General features: G+C 35.9%; 1 protein-coding gene across 9 annotated transcripts in view; it reads left to right on the forward strand.

Moving 5' to 3' along the window:
- The window catches only part of cdc42bpab (CDC42 binding protein kinase alpha (DMPK-like) b), a 76521-nt gene extending 60642 nt beyond the window's left edge, over positions 1-15879 (forward strand). For 6 of the 9 annotated variants that reach the window (XM_073856213.1, XM_073856212.1, XM_073856216.1 and 3 more), the window contains 11 exons: positions 791-853; positions 1089-1381; positions 1522-1816; positions 4986-5083; positions 5217-5301; positions 5401-5524; positions 5958-6075; positions 7438-7555; positions 7718-7875; positions 8436-8510; positions 13090-15879. In XM_073856213.1, coding sequence (XP_073712314.1) covers positions 791-853; positions 1089-1381; positions 1522-1816; positions 4986-5083; positions 5217-5301; positions 5401-5524; positions 5958-6075; positions 7438-7555; positions 7718-7875; positions 8436-8510; positions 13090-13221 — 1559 coding nt within the window. In that variant the 3' untranslated portion in view covers positions 13222-15879. The remainder of the gene's footprint in view (positions 1-790; positions 854-1088; positions 1382-1521; positions 1817-4985; positions 5084-5216; positions 5302-5400; positions 5525-5957; positions 6076-7437; positions 7556-7717; positions 7876-8435; positions 8511-13089) is intronic. The other 3 variants (XM_073856219.1, XM_073856221.1, XM_073856214.1) reach the window with 2 other exon arrangements.
- Position 15880: the final 1 nt, after the last annotated feature.

Consider the following 15880-nt stretch of genomic DNA (forward strand, 5'->3'; position numbering starts at 1 on the left):
TTGAAACAAGACAAAAATACAATTTTTTTTACTTGAAATCATTTTTTGCAGTGTTTGAACAAGCAAAACGCCTTTCACTGCAAAAAAAATGACTTTCTTACTTAGTATTTTGGTCTTGTTTTCAGTAGAATTATCTTAAAATTCTTAAATAATAATGTATTTTCTTGATTAGCAATATGACCTAAGAAAATAAGTCTAGTTTTTAGACCAAAACTATACAATTTAAGTGAATTTGTGCTTAAAATAAGCAAAATTATCTGCCAATGGGGTGAGAAAATTTAGTGTTTAACACTGCAAAAAATTATTTTCAAGAAAAAAAATTCTTAGTATTTTTGTCTTGTTTTCAGTAAAAATATTAAAAAATTCTTTAAGATGCCTTTTCTTTATGAGCAAAACGACCCAAGAAAATAAGTCTAGTTTTTAGGCCAAAAATATCAAATTTAAGTGATTTTGTGCATAAAACAAGCAAAAAAAATCTGGCTATAGGGTAAGCAAAAAATATTGCTTTTTTTCTTGAATTTAGTGTTTAATAAAAAAATAAAACTTATATCAAGATTTTTTTCTCACCCCATTTGCAGATATTTTTGCTTGTTCTAAGCACAAATTCACTTAAATTGTATATTTTTGTTTAAAAACTAGACTTATTTTCTTAGGTAATTGCTCATCAAGAAAATACATCTTAATTTAAGAATTTTTAGATATTTCTACTGAAAATAAGACAAAATACCAAGTAAGAGAGCAATTTTTTGCAGTGTTGCTGAGTGATTTACCAATTTTTTTCTGTCTTCAGATCATGAGAGGGTTGCTTTGGGCAACGAGGAGGGCCTTTTTGTCATCCATGTCACCAAAGATGGTAAATCTTTCTTTATAAATAAATCTGTCTTTATTGCCCAACATGCTATGTTGTGTGATGTAGTTAGGAATCATTACTGGTTATTAAAGGTTGTCGAATTTCAGTAGAGCATGGCACTACCAACACCAAAGTCATGGGTTTGATTCTAAAGGAAAGCATGTACTGATAAAATGTATACTTTAAATGCCAAATGCATAAATTAATTAATATGAGACTCTGCATCTACTTCTGACAGAAATCCTCCGTGTAGGGGATGTTAAGAAAGTTCAGCATATAGAACTGATGCCTACAGAGCAGGTGCTGGCCGTGATCTCCGGTAGGAACCGGCAAGTGTGTCTGGTGCCCATGGCGGGTCTCGATGGGCGGGAAGTAGACAAGAACAAGGTGGCGGACACGAAAAACTGCCAGGCGCTGGTGTCCGGTGTGGTTCGCAACATGACCTGCTTCTGCCTTGCCATTAAACGTCAGATCTCCTGCTTTGAGATAAACAAGAGCAAGTCTCGCCACTGCCATCTGGTGGACATACAAGTACAGCACTTCTTGACTTTATTATTTTATCATTTACAGCTATTAACATTTAGCAAGACCTCCTCAGTCACCAATAACACCACGTATGTTTGTATATACATCAGTTAGTAGTTTCATACTTATCATTTTCTTTATTTCAGGCTCCAGGTCTTGTCCAGTGGATGGCGCTGTTTAACCAGTACTTGTGTGTTGGCTATCAAGCAGGCTTCATGCGTTATAGCTTGTATGGAGAATCTCCTCCGATCAGTTTACTCCACCCAGATGACCCCACACTGGCCTTTATAAGGGCAGACAACCTGGATGCTCTTTGTGCGGTAGAAATCTCTGGAAAAGAAATGCTGCTCTGCTTCAGTAAAATCGCAGTTTATGTGGACACACACGGCAGACGCTCCCGGCAGCAAGAGCTGATGTGGCCCGCGATACCCACCGCCTGCTGTGAGTTGAGATGGTTTCTTACTTCACTTTACACAAAGTCATAGTCTTAAATGTCAAGCCTAGAATCCTGCCACAGTCTGTTCCATATTGGACAAAAGCTAGAAAAGCTGTCCATATCCAAAATCATCGTTCGCCTTTCATTACATTAATTTACTAATATAGTCATCTTGAATGCAAACAAGTGAACAAATCTAAACACTTAGTGTGCAAGAAGGGATGCGGGTGCTGCCAAGACATGGGAATTAATTAGGTTCGACCTTCACAGTAGATGAGTAGCAGCTAGCCATTGAGTGTACATTGGTTGTGCCCTTATTATTGCAGTGCATTATGGTATTATATGAGTGCACTCAGTATGATTTAAGACACCACTAAAAACAGTTGTTTCCTCAAATAATACTCTAATAAGGGTATTGGGGCTACTGACACAGCCTTTATCAATCTGGTAAGCACAGATTTGATGCTAACTATAAACCACTTCTTCATGTAAGAACACACAGGTTTTGTAATGCATTGTGTTTACAGTCTTAACTTATTTGACACTGTTGTGAAGATTCTGTGCCATTGACACCTTAGGGTTAGGGTTAAATAAATGTGAACGCCCCCTCTCCCTCCCCCCTTAGTGGATCAAAACCTGTTTTTTTTTTTTTTTGCTTTATACTGCAAAAATGACTTTCTAAATTTGTATTTTTGTCTTTTTTTCAGTACAAATATACAAAATTCTTAAATTAAGATCCATTTTTTTTGATAAGCAAAATGACCTTAGAAAATAGGTCTAGTTTTAGACAAAAAAAACATTACATTTAAGTAAATTTATGCTTTAAAAATCTGAATGGGCTAAGATTTTTTTTTCTTAAACACTTATTTGGTTTTGTAATGTATTTTATTTACAGACTTGACTTATTTGACACTGTTGTGAAGTATACTGTGCAATTAACACCTTTTTTTGTGCCCTTCCAAATAAATCTGAACGTCACGCTCTTTAGTGGATCAAAACAAGCTGTGGGTTTTTGATTGATACTGCAAAAATGACTTTTTGTATGGTATTTTAAAAATGGTATTTTTGTCTGGTTTTCAGTACAAATATCTTTTTTTTTTAATTAAGATGCATTTATTTGAAAAGCAAAATGACCTAAGAAAATAAGTCTAGTTTTTAGACAAAAAAAACAATAACAACATTTAAGTGGGTAAGAAGAAAAATCTTGTTTACTTTTTTCTTAAACACAATTACATGTTTGCTTGTTTAAAGCACAATTCACTTAAATTGTATATTTTCAGGGATTATTATTAATTAATTAATTTCAACTAGAATTATTTCTTGGGTCATTTTGCTTATCAAGAAAACGCATCTTGATTTAAGAATTTTTAGATATTTGTACCGAAAACAAGACAAAATACTGACAAAAATGTTTTCAGTACAAATATCTAAAAATTCTTAAATAAAGATGCATTTTCTTGATGAGCAAAATGACCCACGAAAATAAGTCTAGTTTTAGACATAAAACCCATACATTTTAAGTGAATTTGTGCTTAAAACAAGCAAAAAAATCTTCCAATGGGGTAAGAAAAAAATCTTAAACTTTTTTCTTAATAAGTTGGTTTTGTAATGTACTGTATTTACAGTCTTGACTTATTTGACAGTGTTGTGAAGAATACCGTGCCATTAACACCTTTTATTGTGCCCGTCCAAATACATCCAAATACGTCCCGCCCTCACTGCAAAAATTACTTTCTTACATTAACCCCATTCACACAGACCTTTGGTCCCAGAAAATACCCATAAAATTGCCAGACAAGCATCTTTGTGAACACAAACACATCCCATATATCTTCTGGGATCGTTGCCGGAAAGAGGACCTAGTCAGATACACGGAAAACCCTCTGTGTGAACAAGAAGCCGAAACAATGTCGTAGTGGGCGCGTCGTAACAAAAGTTATGGTTCAGATCCTTAAAATGAGAGATAACATGCATATAAACATTCACCACGAGAAATGTTGCAAACTAGATTGAAGCAGTTATCACTTAAGGATAAATGAGATGCATAAACAATGACACACTTGCCGTAGTGAGGACGCGCGTCGGCGCGTGTCATGGCAACATGAAGTTGGTTCAACTCTTTAAAAATGAGGGATTTACAACATTCACGACAAGGATGGGGTAATTAAAAACCTTGAACTTTTTTCTTAAACAATTCAAGAAAAATTCAAGAATAATTTCCCTTACCCCATTGGCAGATTCTTTGCTTGTTTTATGCACAAAATCACTTACATTTTATGTCTTTGGTCTAAAAACTAGACTTAATTCCTTGGGTTGTTTTGCTCATCAATAAAAAGGATCTTAATTTTAAGAATTTTTAGATATTTGTACTGAAACAAGACAAAAATACTAAAATAAAAAACACGTAAATTACCTCGGAAACCAAAACATTTGTTATTTTCGACGAGGTATTTGTTCAAGAGTTCAGTTTAGCAACTAGTTAAGACCATTAAAAAAAATTAAACCGGATGTTAAGTTTGGACGAGACGCGCATCGCGTCACTACACGTGCGTCCAATGAGATTGTTTATATGAAGAAGCAGTTTATAGATAACATCAAATCGGTGCTTACAAGATTGATAAAGGCTGTGTCCACAGTAGCCCCGATACCCTTAATAGTGCATTATTTAAGGGAACAGCTGCTTTTAGTGCACACACTACCCTGCAAAAAATGACTTTCTTAGTATTTTTGTTTTGTTTTCAGTAGATATATCTAAACATTCTTAAATCAAGATATATTTTCTTAATGAACAAATGACCTAAGAAAATAAGTCTAGTTTTTAGACAAAAAGTATCAAATTTAAGTGAATTTATGCTTAGAACAAGTAAAAATATCTGCCAATGGGCTAAGAAAAAAAAATCTAAAAATAAGATCATGTTTTTCTTAAATGCTTAATTCAAGAAAAAATTCCCCACCCCATTGGCAGATATTTTTGTTTGTTTAAAACACAAATTTTCTTAGGATATTTTGCTCATCAAGAAAATACATCTTGATTTAAGAATTTTTAGAAATTTATACTGAAAACCAGACAAAAATCTTAAGTAAGAAAGTCCTTTTTTTTGCAGTGTAAAGTTCAGGATCTGGCACTGAAATTATTTAGTTTAAATGACCTTGTGCCTGTTTTAAATCTAACAGGCTACAACGCCCCCTACCTGTCGGTTTACAGCGAGTATGCTGTAGATGTGTTTGACGTGAACAGTATGGAGTGGATTCAGACCATTCCTCTCAAAAAGGTTTGTTTTTCAACTGCTATTTCAGGAGGGATCTCAATACATATACATATTTGATTTTGTATGCTATAAACTGTGAAAACACAAGCATAATGAATTAATAAACAGATTCAAAACCTCTGCTGTCTTTACGCAGGTGCGGCCGCTGAATATGGATGGCTCTTTGAATCTGTTGGGATTAGAGACGGTCAGACTCATCTACTTTAGAAACAAAACTGCAGGTAACAGCGGAAACTTTACAATGAATTGTCAGTAATGAGGGCTTGTATAATTGCGAATAAATCTGAGGTGTGTATGTCCATCTTTTTGTGTGTGTATAGAGGGGGATGAGCTGGTGGTGCCTGAGGTCTGTGACAACAGTAAGAAGCAGATGGTTCGCAGCATGAGCAGCAAGAGACGCTTCTCATTTCGTATTCCTGAGGAGGAGAGACTGCAGCAGAGAAGGTGACTGACGTACACAGATGCAGCAAGATAAACACTGTCTGTTATTTCATTTCACAACTGATAAGGTTTGAGGGATTGGGTGAACAAGATTAAGTCTATAGGTGCGTTCAGCAATAGGTGTCTTCTATATGTGTGCCTGCTACGCAGGGCGATCAGCATATGACATCAAAGTACAATGGGAATGATTGGAAATTCCCAGACAGGGCTTTTCGTAATTCCAGACTAAAATGTATATTTGAGCTGGCTTATTTTAAAAACACTTTGCATTGACATATCTTAACATGTATCGGTACTGTTGTTTTGTCTCAAGATGCACACCTGTTTTTTGTAAGGTTTGTTTGTAAAAATTACTTAAATGTCCTAAGACTAGTCATGGATTAATCCAGGAATCTGTCCCAAAGAGAATTTAATATAAAAAATGTTGTGCTTACAGGGAGATGTTGAGAGATCCAGAGAAGAGAAACAAGCTGATCTCAAACCCTACGAATTTTAACCACGTGGCTCATATGGGTCCAGGAGATGGGATGCAAATCCTTAGAGATCTTCCTATGGTGAGACAGCCTGCACCTCACAGTCTGATGAATAAAATCTGCTGATCAGTCATCTGTACATCACGCTCGTACAAACCCATCTTGCTGTGTGTGCTTTTCTGTTTAATTGAGTCACTTTACAGCAAACTTTTGGTTCAAAATCCACTTAAGAAATAATAGAATAGCCTGTGACTAAGATTTTGTCAATGGTTATGTATATTTTATGTATAAATGGCTTTAATTAAGTAAATTATATCCTCTGATGCAATCATAGGCGAAGTTGGGGGGACAAGGGGGTGCACTGCCCCCCCAGACGAAAGCCAATTATGAATTTGTCTGGGATATTAATGAAATAGAAATATGTGAATTCATGTTTTATTTGTCTAATCATAATATCTTAATGGGTACACTACAAAAAAATGATTTTCAAGAAAAAAATGTTAGTATTTTTGTCTTGTTTTCAGTAAAAATATTTAAAAATTGTTAAATTAAGATGCTTTTTCTTGAAGAGCAAAACGACCCAAGAAAATAAGTCTAAAAAACAAACTAAAAAATCTGCCAATGGGGTAAGCAAAATTTTCTTGAATTTAGTGTTTAAGAAAAATGTTCAAGATTTGTTTAAGGTTTAAGAATTTGCTTACCCCATTGGCAGATTTTTTGCTTGTTTTATGCACAAAGTCACTTAAATTTGATATTTTTGGTCCAAAAACCAGACTTATTTTCTTGGGTCGTTTCGCTCATCAAGAAAAAGCATCTTAATTTAAGAATGTTTAGATATTTTTACTGAAAACAAGACAAAAACACCAAGACATCCTTTTCTTGAAAATCATTTTTTGCAGTGTAGATTGAATTAAAACTATTTTAGCCTTAAGTTACTTATTTAAATGAAGTTTATTTAACAAGTTCAGGAGGAGTCTCTATATAGCCATCTCTCACCTCTGTCACATGACAGTTTTTGCAACATCCCTTCTCCACATCACCTCACTCTCAGCTAGTACATCTATCCTAGTTAAAGTGGGGGATACTCTGGGTTCGGGTTAAAATTTCCCGCCTCTCGGACAGCACGCCAAATATGCTTTATCTTATTCCCTATGGATTACATGTTAATGCAAACTCGTGAAACCATATTTAAAAATCATATAGCCGCACTCTCACTAATCTCAAAATATTGCAGTACCCTTGTTTGCCAGTAGGTGTCCCGAAAAACACATAATATGCAATTACTTGTATAAATTGTGTCATAAATGTCCACATACTGTATGTGTAGCAGCAGTATTTCATCTCTTATCTGTTTTCATCAACCATGCCACTCATTGCATGTTTGTGTGTCCCTCCTCTGTGTGTTTGTGTGTGTATGGTGCTATTATAACACGTGACGTTTAGAATGTACGTGCCCAGGACAACCGGGCCGGGTTCAGCGGTTCCGTCAGCATTCCCTCCATCACAAAGAACCGAGCCGAGCCTGGGAGATCTATGAGTGCAAGCAGTGGCCTAGGAATGAGTAAGTGCTACTTATTGTAAAATAAGCTGATGTCATTATTCTGCAAGAATGCCAGTACATGCACTTCATGAAATTCAAACCCATGACCTTGGTGTTGCTAGCCGAAGACATACAGTAGCTACAGAATGCATATATGCCACAAACATCTTTCCTACTCTTCAGGATCTTCCTCTCAGAATGGCAGCGCTCTACGGAGGGATGTGTCGGGCAGCAGCTACAGCTCGAAGCGACAGACCATGACATCACCATCTGAGAGCTCGCTGTCATCAGGCGGTGGCATGGATGTCTGTGAAGCGCCACTCTCTCAGTTTGACAGAGAGGTGAGTCATGCATGATATACAGTAGGAGGAATCAGATCGGTGGTATCTTCATCACCTCATCCATTCCTGCGGCTGTCGACATCAGTGCCGGATTAGCAGTATTCAGGACAGTATTCAGTTTCCATGGTGATTGCCTCTGGTTAGATGTACTCATATCTTAATTTTGAGCCTTTCTATAATTAAAAAAATGTCTTGCCATTAATAATACCTTATTTAAAAATACTACAACCTGCCCTATCCCACCCCATTCCCATCAGGCCTGCAACGGGCATAAAGGTGGACCACTTATAATGCCATCAGCCCCAAAAATGCGCTTTAGTGCTTCGCCCCCACCTTGCTTTGTCAATCCCTACCCCACTCTATGCCTGCCACCCCATTCCACAACATAAAGTACTGGTTTACCCTCAAGCTGGGTCCCATTGCAATCCACCGTGCCCTTATATCACCTGTCATCCCCCATATCGCTGTGCTTTGCACCCCCGGCCGACCTCTGCTCGCCCCATTCTCCTTCAGCAAGTGTGGAAGCCATTTTGGCACTGAGTCTGCCCTTTCCTTCTCAGTGGCAGGCCGTATCGCCCTCGGAGAAGACCCCCGATCTGAAAAGGGCTTTAAGGACACTGCTTAGTAAGATGAAGGTAAAATTCACACGTTTGCAGTGAAACACACACACAACACACGGCTGCTGTCAACCGCACCCCTGCGGAAAGCTCCTTAAATATCCACTGCCATTTTATGCCCATCATAAAGCGCACAGCCTTATAGACCTTTGCCTAATGGTGATTCTAGTGAAGCGGAGAGCTTCGAATGTGAATCAAGCTTTCATCCGCATGTTGCGCCTCCATATTGCTCCTGCTCCCTTTTGTCCATTGCTGAAAATCAGGGTCTTTATGGGAGGGAGGGAGAGTTAGACTGGGAACATACGTAGTGTAGCAGTTACAACAAATGATGCATACATTTTTGCATTACTGTGGTATTTTAGTGGTATATAGCTTCATGCTGCTAAAACTAGATATTATTCATAAAATTATTATGGCAGGTGCTGTGTTATTATTATTATTATTATTATTATTATTATTATTATTATTATTATTATTATTATTATTACACTGCAAAAAAATGATTTTCAAGAAAAAAAATTCTTAGTATTTTTGTCTTGTTTTCAGTAAATATATCTAAAAAGTCTTAAATTAAGATGTTCTTTCTTGATTAGCAAAACGAGTCAAGAAAATAAGTCTAGTTTTTAGACCAAAAATATCAAATTTAAGTGATTTTGTGCATAAAACAAGCAAAAAATCTGCCAATTGGGTAAGAAAAAAATCTTGAACATTTTTCTTAAACACCAAATTCAAGAAAAAAATCAAGAAAAATTAGCTTACCCCATTGGCAGATTTTTTTGCTTGTTTTATGCACAAAATCACTTAAATTTGATATTTTTAGTCTAGTTTTTAGACTTATTTTCTTGGGTCGTTTTGGTCATCAAGAAAATACATTTTAATTTAAGAATTTTTAACAAGATAAAAAAACTAATAAATTTTTCTTGAAAATCATTTTTTGCAGTGTGTTATTATTATTATTATTATTATTATTATTATTAGAGCTGCCGAATGAATGCATGAATTTGGTTTTTTTAATTGTGAGTTACTGTAGCTCAGCTCAGAGAACACCATTGTGATGGGTTTGATACCCTGGGAACACACAAATGATAAATTGTATTCTTTAAATGCATTCTACACTGCAAAAAATTATTTTCAAGAAAAAAAATCTTGGTATTTTTGTCTTGTTTTCAGTAAAAGATATCTAGGGATTCTTGGATTGGGATGCTTTTTCTTGATGAGCAAAACGACCCAAGAAAATACGTCTAGTTTTTAGACCAAAAATATCAAATTTAAGTGATTTTGTGCATAAAACAAGCAAAACATTTTTTCTTAAACACTAAATTCAAGAAAAATTAGCTTACCCCATTGGCAAATTTTTTAGCTTGTTTTATGCACAAAGTCACTTAAGTTTGATATTTTTGGTCTAAAAATACACTTATTTTCTCTGGTCGTTTTGCTCATTAAGAAAAAGCATCTTAATTTAAGAATTTTCAGATATTTTTACTGAAAACAAGACAAAAATACTAAGCAATTTTTTCTTGAAAATCATTTTTTGCAGTGTATACGGTCCCGTGCATAACTTCGTACAAATGCATTTGGGTGCCGTCTCTACCACCATGAACTCCAAACATATTTGCGCAAATTCTGCAGTCAGTGGTTGCCAAACCAACATTTACCAAGAGCAGGTGGAGCCATGCTTATGAATGACACATTGAAATCGAGCTCACATTGTTAAGTAGAGTATGTTTCAGGCCTTAGGGTTGGATTTAATGTGTAAAGTTGAAGTTCATTGATTTTGCAAGCTTTGAACCAATGGCCATGGGTATGTTTTTGAGGATGAGTATTTGTTCCTTTATTAAAACATTTCCTCAAAAACATTGCTGGTTTAAGGAAGCACTTCATTCACTTTTTATGCTTTGTACACATGGCAAAGACCAGTTAGGAAGAGGGGTATATAATGTAAACCCTTGAGCTATAAGATTATAAAACCAACTATAACCAAAATAAAGAGTAGGCTACATCAAGGTACTGAACTGCTTTGTTGTAAATTCTAAACCTTACACAGGTCTGAAATGTACGATGTGCCATGTATACAAAGTTATTCTCGGTCACAAATTTGCTAAATGTCAGATTCCATTTAATTGCATTTTATTTGAGCCCCGCAATATTTTGACTTTTTGCAATTAGGGATGTCGCAATATCAGCCTTCTACTATGTCGTTATTGTGGCCAAAAGAACTTGCCATAATACTATTATTGTGATACACAGTACTGTGCAAAAGTCTTTGGCCACCATGCCACCATTAGATTTGTTGTTTTTGCAATGTTATAGTGATCATATATAATTATTTCTCAGTCTCTTTATTAGAATACAACCAGATAATACAGGAAATTTCTATGTAGTATTAAAAACAGTAAAAAAAACAGTAAAATTAAATCCTAATTTCTAATTCTAATCGAATGACTTCAGGACTTCAGTCTCCTTAAAAAAGCTCAAGATGTGTTTCGTGCCAAGAGAGGTCACACTAAATACTAACTGATGCCTGAAGAAGACATGTAGTTTTGAAAATTGTTTTGTTTTTAATTTTTAATCTTAAGCGAAAACACCACCGTTTTTCAATGTTTTACTATGCTCTTGCCTCAACTTGGACGGATTGATACATGCCTGTAATTTTTCAGTGCGTGCAGTTAATCTTTGTACGGCGCGTCGTGAATGTGTTAGCATTTAGCCTAGCCCCATTCATTCCTTAGGATCCAAACAGGGATGAATTTAGAAGCCACCAAAGACTTCCATGTTTTCCCTAATTCCCAGGCGCAGTAATACTGACGAAAGTTTTAGCGAGAGGGGGAGTAGTCAGGAGTGATGATGTTACTGCACGCCGAGGTGGAAGTGCTGCAAACCAAGTGCTCTTCCACCATCCAATATAGTTCTCAGTTTTTATCCGCTTAAAAAACGCCACGTTTTGTTCCACCATACATACTCGTGTAACTCATGTAACAGTCTTTAAATAGAGAAAACATGGAAGTGTTTGGTGGCTTCTGGATTTATCCCTGTTTGGATCCTGGGAAATGAATGGGGCTAGGCTAGATGCTGACACATTCACGACGCGCTGTGCAGGGACTGAATGCATGCACTGAAGACAGATAGGTATGTATTGGTTGGTCTAAGTTGAGGTAAGAACATAGGAAAATATTGAAAAACGGTGATGTATTCGTTTAATAAAAAAATGGATGGACATTAAAACTTAGCTAAAACAACAAAGCTGGTGGTGGTGGCCTAATGCTGGATTCACACCAAATGCGGTAGATGTGGCAAAAATCCGCTATTCGTACGTAGTTGGATGCTTGAACATTTCATGCTTCATTCGCGCTTAAATTTGTAGTCATTTGAGACATTCACGTGGAAATTTGCGTCATGGGAGGGGCTTCTGCGACTCCGCTCACTTCCTGTCAAAACGTCACTACTAGAGCAAGCTCCTGATTGGTTAACGCGGCGCGAATTTCCATCAGAGTTCAGATTTTTCAACTCGCCGTGTTTCCCGCAGCAACGTTCAATTCGATCATTCGCGTGAACTAGACGTGTGAATGAGGCGGATTGGTATCTACCGTGCCGTGCTAAATGCCTTATTCGGGCCGCAAGACCTCCAGATGCGCGTAAACCCGTCTTTACATTGACTTAACATTGAAATCACTCACGATTGACGCCTCTACCGTGGTGTGAACGAAGACCTTTGCGCAGCACAAATTCATCTTTAGTGTTGTTTATTAAGTTTTATTTGCTCTTTGGCCAATGAGTTATATTTAGACAAGAATTTGGAGATAGAAATAGAGTTTGTAACCATTGTTGGTGAAATTTTAAATAGCTGTTGAATTATTTACGATATCAGCATGTGTTGTATTACCACGTTTCAGTAATCGTAGTTTTAAATACTATTGTTATTGTCAAAAGCAGTATATTGTGACACCCCTACGTTGCATGTGTAGTTAAATGTCCATCTTCTTTGTCTGTCGTGTTTTTTCAAACCTACAGGGATAGTCATAGTACTCTTACAGTGGTAACACTTTACAGTAAGGTCTCATTAAAGAATACATTTGCTAACATTAAAGTCTGTGTAAAGTCATTTCAGAGAATTGTATCTAAACGCATTCTTAATGTTAAAAATGCGTTGCTGAAACCCTTTTTAAAGACTGTGAACTGTGTAGTACTTAATTTTGAAGTTACACCGTTAAACAGTTTTTTAGTTTTTTTATTTGGGCGGGGCTAAAATGGTGGCTTGATGATGCACCGGAGCCATTGAGCATTGCCCCACCCCTAACACAATCGCGAGCATCCATTCGGGTTGTAACAGTATTTAAAAGTTTCACGTTTAATATCAAACTTTACACGGACTTTAACTAACAATGAGCAACATATTTTAAAAGCATTTAGTTCGTTTTGGTTGATGTGAGTTAATTCATATGCAGATCTGTTTGATTTTAAATATGCTTTAGTAAATATTAAAATGAACAAGTGAACAAATTGAACCTTACTGTAAAGTGTTAATTGAGAGTTTTGTAGTCTCTGTTGTCAAACTATTTAAATTTTCTACTATAACAGTACTTTCATATTTATTTTTCAGGACTCCGATTCGCCAAGACACTCCACCGCATCCAACAGCTCCACCTTCAGCAGCCCACCAAGCCCCTCCTCTCCGCACAAGACCAAGTCCCTTTCGCTGGAGAGCACAGATCGCACAGGGTGGGACACATGATGGACTCGCCGATGAACCAATCACGAACATGCTCTCCGGGTCACGGCCTGTCACAGTGCTCCTTCCCTTCCATACTATTGCACAACAGGCCCCTCCCATTTATTAATTTGCATAATGGATCACCACTGATGAACATACAGTATATACATGGAGAAACCACACCACCATGAACACGGGAAGCATGATGGAGTCTTTGTCGTGTGTGTGAATATGTGTATGATTGAACATCCAGGATACAGAAATTGACACGACCCCGCAGTGCTGACCGGATGAGAAAAACTGGATGCAATTGTCTCCAGGCGTCTCATTGGAAGACTCTACTGCTAATGGAAATGATGGATTTTACTGTGACAGGTGTTTGTACATAGACTGGGTTAGGGGTGAACGTTTATTTATTTATCATTCAGCAATTTCAAGGTGAAAATACTATCAAATTCTTTGATTCGCTCTTCAGCTATGGACCACATAGACATTGTTTCGTTTATCAATGTCCTGGAATAATTTACTTGGAAAATAATGCAATGATGTATATTTTTTATTTGCTTTTAAAAAGTGATGTGTGCCGTGAATCGTTTGTTAATCAGCTAAATAGATGAGAGACGGCCGAATTGTGTGTGAGGTGCTAACATGCAATCTCATCTGTTGCTTCCACTTCTAGATTTGTAGGAGCTTTCAGTGATCTTTTCATTATTGCCAGTCTTCATATAATCTAAACCTTCTGAAAACCAACATGACCTGTCGAAACGCATCACAGTAATGTATATAGGCTAAAAGTATAGTATAATATATAATGAGGAAATATTGTAGAGATAAACTATGTGAAAAGAAACTCATTGCTTTAATTTTTTAAAAATTATTTTAATATACTCGCGCCAAGACCATTAAAAAAAAACTTCAGTTGTGTCAGTTCTTTTAGACAGTTATTTTGGTTTACGGGACGATACTGTCTATTTTTCTTTTCCTCTTAATAACAGCAACTTTACAATTTTTGTGAGAAACAGGCCAAGCTGTTTTACTGCAAATGTGCTTTAACCATAAAAGCTGCATCATCTCTCTGGCCTCAGCTTTGCTTAATTTCATTTTTATTTTTTAAGATATAATATATATATATATTCATTGACCGAAACTGTCCAAATGTCAGCAATGTTGTATAAGAATGCACACAAATATCGTATTTCTGCCATGGAAGTCCAAATGGTGGAACTCATTCCAACATGTAATTTGAGAATTTGCAGACAAACAGACTTTTCATTTTCTTTCTGAATTCATGGTTTCTCTCATAATTTAAGGAAGATATTTTGAGGAAAGTTTGTAACCAAATCGTTCATGAGCCCCATTCACCTTCACAGTATTCTTTTTTCCTACTCAAGTAAATTTTTCAAGTATCCGAACTTTATCAGTGATTTTCTTAAGAAGCTCTTTATTACGTTCCAATGCATAGTATCATACTTTTTACACTACCTTTCATAAATACAAGTTGTTGTTTTACATTTACTTAAGTACATTAAATGCTTTTCTCAAATAAAGAAAGTACAGTAAAGGAAGTTATTTATGCAATTGGGTATTAAATAAAATATAGTGAATTTTAAAAAATATGATACTATGTTTTAGAATGTAGTGAGGAAAAGTTTTCCAAAGAAAAACAATGATGAAGAAAGGAAACTTGAAACATGTACTTAAGTAGAAAGTAAAAATACTTCACTACTGTTCGCTTCTGGAAAAACCACTCTTTGTTTCACCCACACATTTTGGCTCTTACTACTTTTGAGAAATGTTTAAAAATTGTTGGATAACAACACATTTACCATGTAAAGCACTGAAACATCACGGCTGCTATTAAATGTAAGATTAAACTCAACCATTAAACTATATTACAAAAGTTACCCCAGATTATAATAACAGTTTGAAAAAATGGTCTCTGTCAATTCCTGATGTATACTTTTCAAAAATAATTGGACCAAAACCTCTTATATCCAATCCAAATAAGCCCAAAATTATAAAGTTGAAATTTGAGTTGTATTATTCTGTTTTTGTGGCCAGTGGTCTATTGAAAAGACATTTTAGAAATGAGAGAAGTCTAATAACCAGCACAGACATTTCCCCCACATTCTGTATATTTCATGTCATTTTGAATTGCACAGAAAAGTCTTCATGCTTTTGCATTCCATTGGAAAAATCTAGCAGTTCTTCCACACATCTTGATTTCTGCACTAAAGTCACCCAATACACTGTGTTTGTTCTTTCCACTTTTATTTTCATCATTTGTGAAAGTTGAATTTGCCGTTTAATTCCACCTGCACTAAGCAAAGCATACATACATATATAAATAACAACCATTTTGGATAGGGACTCCCACTGAAGACATCTCTCACACATTACATTTATATGAAATCATTTTCATCTCGTTTTTTTTTTATATGCTTTGTAATAATTTGTAGTTTTGCATGCCATGAATGCTCATTCTGTATGTTTCACATTGGTTTTATGTTTCTCACTTACTGTCTACTTATGTGGATTTCACTACAAAGACAATTTTTGCACAGAGCTACTTAAAGCGGAAGGTCAAAGAATGGACAAACTGGCCACTATGCATATACGGAGACTTTACCATATTACCTGACGCTGATGTATTTCAATAAAGAGAAATGACACACATGAG

Source organism: Misgurnus anguillicaudatus, chromosome 18, assembly GCF_027580225.2.
Source record: "Misgurnus anguillicaudatus chromosome 18, ASM2758022v2, whole genome shotgun sequence".
Lineage (NCBI taxonomy): Eukaryota > Metazoa > Chordata > Actinopteri > Cypriniformes > Cobitidae > Misgurnus > Misgurnus anguillicaudatus.